This window comes from Ascaphus truei, chromosome 10 (genome assembly GCF_040206685.1).
Source record: "Ascaphus truei isolate aAscTru1 chromosome 10, aAscTru1.hap1, whole genome shotgun sequence".
NCBI classification, from domain to species: Eukaryota; Metazoa; Chordata; class Amphibia; order Anura; family Ascaphidae; genus Ascaphus; species Ascaphus truei.
Genome location: NC_134492.1, coordinates 30,307,180 through 30,318,904, shown reverse-complemented (window position 1 = coordinate 30,318,904; position 11,725 = coordinate 30,307,180). Strand labels below are relative to the sequence as shown.

General features: G+C 41.8%; 1 protein-coding gene across 1 annotated transcript in view; it reads right to left on the bottom strand.

Moving 5' to 3' along the window:
- Nucleotides 1–4,172: 4,172 nt before the first annotated feature.
- LOC142503325 (uncharacterized) overlaps nt 4,173–11,725 on the bottom strand; it is a 38,182-nt gene continuing 30,629 nt past the window's right edge. The window contains exons 3-4 of the mRNA XM_075615475.1: nt 8,082–8,336; nt 4,173–4,201 (exon numbers count right to left, since the gene is read on the bottom strand). Of these exons, the coding sequence (XP_075471590.1) occupies nt 4,173–4,201; nt 8,082–8,336 (284 nt within the window). The remainder of the gene's footprint in view (nt 4,202–8,081; nt 8,337–11,725) is intronic.

Sequence of the window (11,725 nt, the reverse complement as noted above, 5' to 3'; positions counted from 1 at the left end):
CAAGATTAGATATGATAGATTGATGTATTAGAATAGAGAAACGCGTGTTTTGGTGCCCGGTTTTATTTTTTAGAGCAGAGGTGTGGCATGTGTAATAGCAGTTCCTTACAATTGATGCAGAATTTTATACATGCACCAGATGTGGCGAATTTTGGGGAGGCCAAAAAAAGTGGCGCACAGAGAACATGATCGATCGTATTATAATATGTACATCATACCCAGGCAAACCTACGCGTTTCACCACCGGTTGTGACTTCGTCGGGGATGTGACGAAGCCGCAACTGTTAGTGAAATGCGTAGGAGGAGCTTGTTGGACTTTGCGACTCGTGTTTCTGATTTAGGCCGCGCTTATAGTCCCTGCTACGGCGACAGAGACGGCGCACCGCGTCAAAACAAGGTGATGTAATCCGTCGCTTGCGCCTATAGTGGGCACGACCGCAGCGGAGCAACACAGCAACCAAAATCGTTGGAAGTCAATAGAATTTGATTTTTTTTGGCGACCGCCACATGACGTCAGCGGCACGTGAGTGGTTTAGCCAATGAAGGCAAACCGCTCACAGCCACGCCTCCGCCACGCCCCCCAGTCACCCCCGCTTGTCTCCTGCACTATAAGCAGGAAACTATTAAAACGGCGACAGATGACGTAACGCGGTCACGTCACCATCGCCACGACTATAAGCGCGGCCCTAGCTGAACAGGAGACTTGAATAACTCAGGGTTCCCTTGCATTGCTATTTTCCCGGAGCTGCTTGAAGTACGGAGAGTGACTTCCAGTACCGATACATCACATCCCGGAGATCACGATCAGCTGGGACGCTTGTTTGTCTGACGACGCAGAAGCAGCGGATCCAGGAGTTGCTCGCTCTATCGGAGGTCTGCTAACAGCAGGGACAATCGGCTTTGGTCGTCTTCTCGCCCCAGGCCAGATCTCAGAAAGATTGGATGTAGCAGACACTTACAGTGTGTGAGATTTATATTTATTACCTTAGCATCAAGTGTTGTTATTTTAATGCAAGTTATTTTTCTCCCTTTAATTATTTTAGTGTTCTACAAAAACTTTGATGCCATTTGTTTGCACTTTTTCTTTTCTTTTTGGTTTTGAGCTGCAAATTGAGGTATTTTTGTACCTTAATATACAAGTGCAGAATGGAAATGCCCTGATTTTGCATTAAAATTGCCTCTATCCATATTTCCACAGAAAGCAATTTCTCAAGAACTCTCTTGCCTCAACTGTCCTGCAGAAACTCAAGCTAGCTTCTGCTACCACCCACCTCTCAATCTCCTCCGCATCTAAATTGGCTTGATAACAATGCTTGCTAAAATTCCTCTCATGCAACTACCCCCTGACATCCTGCAATCTGCATTCCGTCCATACCTCTCCACCAAGTCTACCCTGCCCAAAATTGCCAATAATCTACTCATAGCAAATTATTTCGGAATGTCTTTATATATATATATATATATATATATATATATATATATATACACACGTATGCACACACAGCTGTCTCTCACACATACTAATACTCCTGGTTTTTCCATCCCTATACACCAATAGGGACCACTAAGTATCCACACACACTTTTATTTGTGCTACTAACTCTCACATTTCCACACCCACCCACACCATTTATATCCAGTCCCACTCCACACACACCTTGTGTAAAGCACTGTATATACTGTGGGCTCTCCATTCATTTTTATTCACACTGATACACATACACACTCTTTCTTCACTTGCTTTCAGTAACCATTTAACACCTCTAGCCATAAAACACATCCACACCGGGGGAAGGAACAACACAGATAACATTCCAAGAGACACTGTTTTTAAGTTTACCTTTTGCTTCATTCATTGTAACATCGCCGGAAGAAGAGATCAGTGTATCTCGAAAGCTCGCACAAATAAAAGCATTTCGTTAGCCACAGAACGGTATCATCTATTTATTTATTTATTTTGATTATTGAAGCTCGGCTAACACGTTACTGATACCTCTACATGGATATATATATATATATATTTTTTTTTTTTTTAAGAAGCAATACAAATCCATGCAATCATGTATAATGATGTTATTGTTGTAATTAACATCTCTGAGAGAAAAAAAGAATTATTGTATATTTTGTAGGCTGAAAAGAATTGTTCTGCTCCTGTTTGTTCCTATATATTAAAATATATTATGAAAATATAATACACAATTTTAAAAATACAGTACAATTTATTGATCAGCTTTCAGCGGCAGTTACAATGAAAATGTAAAAAGTATCCTTATTTCCTGAATGATGGAATGCACATTATAATGTGACCGGAGTCTTCCACTGCCATGGTGCCACAATATACTGAAATAATGTAGATCACACCATAATACACATTTTCTAAGAGGCTGGATGGTAATGCTCATTTGCTCACTCGGTGCTTTCATCCCCAGTCTTCAGTGCCTTAAAAACTCACTTTTTAAAGACGTTGATCTTACACCCTGCTCATTTCCCCCTTCCTGCTTCTACTGTGACACCCATAACCTGTAATCAAAAAGGGAGAAAGCACTTCCTTGCTACAGTAACATACTCAAGACAAAAAGCTAAGGATCCCCAATCACCCCCAGTTGTTTTTTCATTGCCCCCTTCTTTAACATACATATTGCAAGATCCGGCAAGCAATATCATAATTCCCTTTCTATGAGGATATATGCGATATTAAAATGTTATAATTTTGGCGGACCAAACCCACACTGAGTACTAACTAACCACTACGGGAAAATATTCAGGAAAACCTAATGGATAACAAGATTATTAGTAACAGTCAGCATGGATTTATGAAGGATAGATCATGCCAAACTAACATTATTAGTGTCTTTGAGGAGGTAAGTAGGAATTTAGACCAGGGTAATGCAGTTGATGTGGTCTACTTAGATTTTGCAAAGGCTTTTGATACGGTTCCACACGAGGTTAGTGTACAAAATAAAGGAAATTGTACCTGAATTGACAACTGGTAGCAGGAGAGTTGTCATAAATTGAACCTTTTCAGGTTGGGCTAAAGTTGTGAGTGGAGTACCTCAAGGATCGGCACTGGGCCCCGTTGTTTTTAACTTGTTTATTAATGACATTAGTAAGACAACACCTTGAATATGCAGTACAGTTTTTGGCACCACTCCATAAAAATTATATTATGGAATTAGAAAAAGTGCAAAGAAGAGCCACCAAATTAATAAAGGGGATAGATAGTCTGATTTATAAGGAGAGACTAGCTAAATTAGATTTGTTTACATTTGAAATGAGTTGTCAAAGAGGGGATATGATAACGATATACAAATATATTCCAGGTCAATACAAGGAGCTTTCAAAAGAACTATTCACCCCAAGGGCAGTACAAAGGACACAGGGTCATTCTTAAGGTTGGAAGAAAGGAGATTTCACCAGCGACAAAGGAAAGGGTTCTATACAGTAAGGGCAGTTATAATGTGGAATTCATTACCCATGGAGACTGTGATGACAGATACAATAGATATCTTCAAAAAAAGGGTTGAACAGCTTTTTTATAAAGGAAAGGTATACAGGGATATACCAAATAAGTAAACATGGGAAGGATGTTGGTCCAGGGAGTAATCTGTTTGCCATTATTTGGAGTCAGAAAGGAATTTATTTTTTCCCTTATGAGACCTCATTGGATGATATTTCACTGGGGTTTTGTGTTTGCCTTCCTCTGGATCAATATACTGTAAGTACTGATATAGCATAACTATATGTCGTCTACATTTAGTATAGGTTGAACTTGATAGACATATGTCTTTTTTTTTTTTCAACCTCATCTACAATGTAACTATGTAACTAACAAGGCACACATATAAATTAGTAAACACCCACAGTGTTCAACTGCTATTGTTAAAAACGATGGTGCTTTCAGATCAACACGGGCAATAAGCAGGATGTCTGTGCCCACAATAACTGATAATGGATTTTACTCAGCGGTGTTGAACTTTCAGTAATCAGATTACATACTACTTTCCAAAATCCATCAACATGCTGAGGCTGCTTAGCAACTGAGAACATAATGAACATTTTTTTTTATTAAACATTTAAATCATGTTTATGACAGACTGTTCTGTGTAAGTAATTTAATATTCTGCTTTGTTTTTAAGTACCTTTGAAATATAGCAACTGTCAACCAGATCTGATTAATCTTGAAGAGCTTTTCCAAAACCACCTGCACACCAGATAACAATGTGTTATTTCTGATCAAGCTAAAGCACTGGTTCATGTTTATGGGGTGAGGATACGAGACCGAATACATTTTTTCCAAGCTTCATTTTAAAAGTCGTTATACTGCTTTATATAATCATACTGGGTACTACTTAGTAAACTCCATAAAATACATGTACCATCAACTCGCAGAATCTTTTTATATGGTGGTTGTCCTGACTGCCTTCTGTTCTTGATGTACAGTATGTCCAACAAGGGGACCATTTCTCAGGCCAGTGAGCTGGTTCATTTGTATGTGTTAGGAAATCATTAGGAATGGGGGTAGTGGGTGTATAATGTGTTATAATAAGAGATGCTGGTTTTCTGTTTTTCCATGTTTTCATTTAATTAATAATCAGTGTTGACAATGGGGGGAATTGACACAATTGAATTTTGTGTATCTCAGAATGTAATTGTGTTTTTTGTTTCCGAACACTCTGTGTTGCCTTTGTTTCCTACCTGTAGCTGGGCTGCTAGAAGAGATGGAACTCAATAGGAAATGATGCTCCATTTCAGGGGTTTTTATCGCTTTTAATCAGAAGTGCAAAATGATCAGTCGCTGGTGTTTTTATGTTAAAATCCAAAACTGCAATCCCTAGTTATAATGAGAGGGCTCCAGACAGCATGCCTTTATCTTTGGCAATGCTGTGTGTATGTATGTATGTATGTATATCTTTATTTATATAGTGCAATCTGTGTACATAGCGCTTCACAGCCATAATACATGTGACATAATAATATAACACATAATGGGAATAAGCGAGTCCCTGCCCCGAAGAGCTTACAATCTAAGTATCATGTGCTTTAAAGAATGAGTAGGAGACACCTCACATTATTTTTGATTCTTTTTTGATACTGTTAGGTGTCCCCTATTCATATTCCTTGATGATTATGGCCTCACCCTGGCCAGGGTTTATTTGTGTTAGAGGCACCCATTTATTTATACTTTATTGATCTAAGACTTGAGATGTAGGCCTGTTGCTGATCCACTTCCTTTTATGTTTATTGTTTACGTGACCATTAAATCTATTATCCAGCTGTGATCCACTTGTGTGGCACAGCGTGGCTTGATAGGGAAGGTCAACAGTTACTTAGTCTCTGATTAGTTTTTATTCAGCACAGGGGACTCCTGCTTCCAGAGATAGGTAGCTCCGTAGGGCGTGCTGATATCTCCTGCAAATTTAAAGCCCCATCACGTAGGCCAATAGGAAGTTGCCCCTGATGACGTCACGGCTTCCTATTGGCCCACAGGATGCGGGTGCTTTGAAAAGCAGGCATTATGTGAACCCAACAAGCGAACAGGATCAACTACCAGCACCCCCTACGGAACCATCTCCAGAAGCAGGGGGTCCCCGGAGCTGAAATGTATGGGGTTCAGCTTTGGAGACTCCCTGCTTCAATCCTATGTATAAAAAAAGGGGGGGGGGGGAGGGGGAACGGCCAGCTTGGATTACCACTTTATAGGTTGCAAATTAAGTGAATGCCATGTAGATTTAGCAATTTATTTTTGGTACTAGGAGATAGATCTGGTAAAGACTACTTTACATTACTTGTATGCGCTTGTCTTGCATCTTCACCCCTTCTCTGCTGAAGAGATACACAGAGGTGATTGTGTGATTAATAGACCTGTGTATGGATATATAGGTAAGTCCTCCAGAGAGAGCCAGCTGAAAGAGAACCAGAGATGGATTTCATCACTGGATAGAAAGGGCATGGAAACCCAGTGCAGTATCAGACAGGATCTCCAACATTAGGGATTTCATAGCATCTGAGCACATTGAATTTGAGCATTTTTTCCACCTTTAACTATATTAGATCCTAAATGCCTGATTTGGATTGGGGCAGGCCCACCCCTCGGTGGCAAGCAGATAATGCACCGCCTAGTGGCGGCACGTCTCAGGGAGCGGCAAGAGGGAGAGTGTAGCAGCTTGCCTTTTTTTTTCTTAATACAGTACATGCAGGATTGAAGCCAGGGATCTCCGGGCCTGAACAGCATTCATTTCAGCTCTGGGTACCCCCTGCCTCCTGAGATACTTACCTCCTTATGGGATGTCGGTATCTCCTGCTCAGGTTTAAAGCCTCCGGTCACATGGGCCAATAGGAAGCCGCATGTGACATCACCGGTTACCCACACTAGGTCCCCTTTTATAGCAAAAGAGAAAAGGATTTCCAAAATGTGTGCTGATTTTTTTATTTTATTTTTAATCATTTTGCAAAATGTGCCAGTTGCTCCGAACAGTATTCTGAATAAGGTGCGAAGCTGTACTAAACGTGGTAACTATATTGAATCTGTTGTCTTTCCCCAATCCAGTACCTCAGGATACTGTTTCGGACCTTAGCTTTGTGGTCCTCTTATCTCTACGATATTGCTGCGTTATATAGAAATAGGTTCTGGTGTTCTGTGGTTCAATTGGCGAGTTTGATAGAGCTGGCACGGTACTAGTAAATCACACGATACAGACACAGTGCATTTTTCTGCTGGCAGGGCTTAAAATAACAGCTGGTAGGCACATTTCCTGTGGAAATCTAGGTGGTGCAGAATTTCCAGTGTGTATGGTACATTTCCTCTTGCAAATCAATACTCCCAAAAGATGAGCAGATCCAAAGGTGCCGTCTCATTAGAAGGGCTCACAATGGTTTCTGTTTATATATTGTTTTGCTTTTTTTTTAGTCCAAAAACAGAAAAAAGGTAGCCAAACAACAAATATAAGAGAAAAGCTTACTGTGCCAGGTTGCAGGTAACATTACTGTTTGAAAATGACAATTTACTGTTAACTGTTAATATGTTAACACATATTGCAATTCGTGTAAACTTTGCTAAAAATATATATACTGAAATATATCTCTAAGTCTGCGAAATGAATAAAAAGATTTGAAAAATAAGCAAATACCAAGTGTCCCATAGTATTGAAAACTGGCTGATTTGGGCAAATACGCTTCATAAAGTGTATAGGAAGCTAAAAGTGACCCGCCCTGCAGGTGCTCATTTGTCTGTCACTACCCAGAATCATTGTCTAAAGCCTAAGCACTGTATGACGTAATAATAGGGTAAATGAAGCAGGTTTGGGTACTAGTTTAAGATATGTAGACACACTCCTTCCTTGGTATTCAATATTTGCTGTACTTTGTAGCGTGGAGGGTTTTTGTCTCTTTTTGTTTTTTCCACCCACCATAATCTAATAGCGTGTCTGGTTTGCAACCACTACCGGCTCCACGGTGCAAAATCGGTGACCAAGCTCAAATGGATGAGTACAAAAGGACAAAACGGCTGTCATTGAGTGGCTCCACTGATTCTGGATATTCCTTGATCTAGGCTTACCTGTATAATTTGCTTTGATGCAGCAGGCATAAACTCCATGGTATCCCAGTAATAAAGTGGATAGGAGTGTAGATGTATGTTCGGCAAACACATTATGCTCTGACAATGTAAATATGATACTATAGCATCATTGGATACATTCTCCTTCAAAACTTGTTGAAGCTCTTCAGTTGTAGGGAGTGAGACAAAGCAATTCTGGTACTGAATGGTTTACAATCCCAACTTTAGAACACAACATGTTGTCTCTGCCACGTGCGTCTCTTGTGTACTTTAGGTCCGCTCTTGTAACTATCCATTTTGTCAGTCAGGATTCAGGAAATTTGGGTGAATTGTCACCTATGTTCTTGGATATAATCCTCTGGAGAAAATGTATTCGTAGGCAATATTGCAGGGGCAGATTGTAGGCCTAGGTGATTCCTTGAAGAGCGTCCCTCCTCCTGCACGTCACGGCGACAACGCAACACTGCGGGAGGAAATTCTCTCTATAAGGAGGTAAGACAACCCTGTCTCACTCCAACACACAAACCTTGGGGCGAGGAGCCGGTCTGGGGACTCTGCAGATCACTTCTCCAGGTGGGCAGAAGTTGGATTCCGGCGCCAACAGGTGGAGGAAGAGTATTGCAGGTGGTCAGGGAGATGGGGAGTCGCCGGCTGCCGCTGCTGGGGAGCCGCCGGTCACCGCTGCTGGGGAGCCGCAGCACTGGGCCAAAGCACCGACCCACCGCGGCAACCTCGATCCCCCGATAGGGCAATCCGCGATATTGTAATATGATCTGCAGGACTGGCACAAAATGAGTTAAGTCATTTAATGCATTCTTCCACAGTATATGTTTGCTCATCTATAGTGTTCATAATTATACAGTTGTGGTAAATAATAACTCAGATTACATTTGCCAAAATATATTACATGTCATGCTGGTGCAGTGTAATTAAAAGAAACGGCACATTTTGCGGTCGAGAGCAGACTTGCAGGTTAACACATGAAAACCAAGATAATATAGTTGTTTTTTTGGTGAAGCTGCTGGAATGGCTCACAGTCATAGTAATTAAGGCCCTTCATATTATACAATGATCAAACGTCGTTGTTTAATTAAAATAACACGCTGTATGTTTTCAGCATGCTAAAGTGTTTTCATAAATTGCTTCATGTTTATATAGTAATCACAGGTTACATTTCATTGACAGAAGGTTTTAGCTCAGCGTTGGCAAACTGGGGGGGGGGGTTGCAGTTGCAAAGGTCCCGCGCTCTTCCCCAAGGCATTTAAATTAAATGCCGGGGGACTGCGCGAGGCCTCTGCAACCTGTACTTACCAAGATTCAGCCAGCTTCAGGGCGCGTGACCATGGCAACGCGGCATCATGTGATGTCACGGTTGCCATGGTAACGTGACGTCAAATGATGCCGCGGGTAACGTGAGGTAATGGGGGGGCACAATAACGGAGGAGAGCAGGCGGGGGGGGGGAGGGGCGCAGCAAAAACATTTGCGCACCCCTGTTTTAGCTCATCGGGCTCAGCGTATCTGGTCCGGCACCCCAAGTCTGATACATCATTGCAGGCTCTGTATTTTGGTGGAGGTCAGCAAATCTTTAAACCATTGCCCCCTAAAGATGAGCATGCTGTTGCATGAAGCAACACTGTGTATGTGCATACAACACATTGGAGATATACTGCTGTTATGACAATTTTTTCTCTATGTAGAACACTGCCTTTCCATGCAACACTTTTCACAGATTTATTCAAAAAAATTAACCATATAAAATATGACGGAAAAAACTATACAATAAATAAAAGCTTTGGACTAGAGATGTTTAAACTTACCTACGTTGTTTGTGACATTTTTGCGCAGCCCGAAATGGAACATTTGCCCTGGTTAATCTCTTCCAAATAAACATAATCGTTTACAAATATTGCCTCTTGGAAAAGCTAATTTGTTCTTATTCTATCGTAGGAGGACACTCGGGGGGCCTTTATAACATTCAGGACTAGCCTGGGTGCTTTGAGCATTGTAAGAGCTTAAAGCTGCAGTTCAGGCTGCTGAAAATCCTTTCAATATATGCATCAATACAATTTCCTGTAATCGATCGCTGAAGATTCGGCTCAGGGTTACTTTAAATCACTGTCAGGGCTGCAGAAGACTACCCAAGATGCAAAGTTCTGTGTGGAAGATCATGTGACCCGGCAGGCACTAGCTACAATTGGTGCACAGCTAGAAAGAGGGCAGGGCTCAAGAGCCAGAGCCTGTCTCTGAAGAGGAAGGGGATGTTACTTTGTAAATGATTGCTATAGAAACAAAAATGCTTGTTACATTAGAATACATTAAAAAGTTTTTACATTTAAAAAAAAAAATTTAAATGCTACAAGTTTTTTTTATACGACAGAACCGATATATTAAAAAAACACACGTGGGATATTGCTTGAACTATAGCTTTAAATGCAATAATATTTAATCATTTGAGTTTTGTCTTATTTATATGAAGCATGTGCAATTTTAGACAAACACAGGCATGTACATGGAGGGAGAGATAGACATCTGTTTGAAGAGTGGCAAAAGTGATGTATGTCACGGGAGACCAGGTTATTTACACCTTTTTACCAGGATCATTTATTGGGCAAAACAAGGTAGAGAAATAAATTGTAGTTTATTTGGCTTAAATCCGCATACACACAGTGGAACACAAAATACAGATGATAAGACACACTTACTGGGGGTCTGGGGTCGCAAACTAGACTTTCCTAGGTGCAGGGCACTCTATGGGAGAGTTTTTCCCTGACCGGGACTTAGCCCGGAATCTCCTGGAACTCAAATCGGCATAAAATCCCAGCCGCGGCCACTATGTTCGTGTCTGAGAACTTGGGCGCAAAAGTCGGGACGTAGTCTCTGGCGGGCAGGCTTTTCAGGCTTGAAATCGAAGCCGGGTGCTTTGCTATTTCGCACAAAGCAACTTTGAAAAGCCCGCGCTATGTCGGCTCTGACTCAAGGGGAACACACAATCTGATTGGCTCATAGCTTCTTATAGTATTCCCTGCTCTAACTGAAACATAGAGACAGAATTCAACAACCAATCAGTGTGGGACATTTCTTAAGCAGCCAATCGGAGCCAAACAGGGTCAGCGGGAAATTCGAAATAGCCAAGGGACATGCGCAAGCCTGCCACATATCACCCCGGCTATCCCAATGCCACCCGCTGGGCATGTGCCCTTAGTTCTGGCAGAACAAGTGGTATCCCGGAGGACTGCCATTGATCTCTGGACCTAGAACTCTGTCTTTCCCCGCTGACCAAACGCTGTTCACACCTCTGGTCATCCTTTGCCTGCTTTGAACTCCGATGTCCAGCAGACATACCGGCGCCTATGGGTTTGCACAGGCTGTCTGTTTGGACATTGGTTCCTAATGTTTAAACATAGCTGGAATGTATTTTTAATATGTGGGACTTTAGGTGAGGATCTTTGGGTTGAAAACTAGGAGTCTGGGAGACAATGTATGGCCCCAGTGCAACTCACCCCGGGTACCCGAAAATAGTGCGAGTAAGCCGGGGAGAATTATAGGGCCACCGGTAAGCTTTTCACCCCAAAACCCCACCTAAGACTTAGACTCCCAAAGTTTGGAGTCTCTAGGTTACAGGGAACGGAGAAATAAAAAATGTCTCTTTATTTCTGCCTGCCTTATTTCCCCACACACTTTCCCTTTGATTCACTTTGGACTCTGAGTCCCCCAAACCTTATGTATGATTGGGCACCCACAAACCATATACTGTTTGTGGGTCACCTTGGCACTAGCTGGGGTACTCCCCTTAACCCAGGGATCCCTCAGCTAAACGAATACATATTGATCCCTTTGCCTCATTTTCCGAGTTATGCTGAAGTGGGTCAGCCTAGTGGTGAGTCGCGGTTACATTTTCAAGGGGAAGTATTGCCAGGACAATGTGCCAACATGTATCCGAGAAGCAGGCATGATTCCCTGGCACATTTATATTGGAGAACCGGTAACTCTGGACCCCAACCTCCTAAACACATTCGGACAACGGTTCCTCTGCAAAACCTCCCTTGAAACTCATACACTAGCAATCCCTGCTTGATGGTGTGCCCGGAAAGGGAAAAACACAAAAAATGGTTTTATTACACAAAGTACAATGCAATAATACAATGTTACTGGGCCCAAGAGCTAACTCT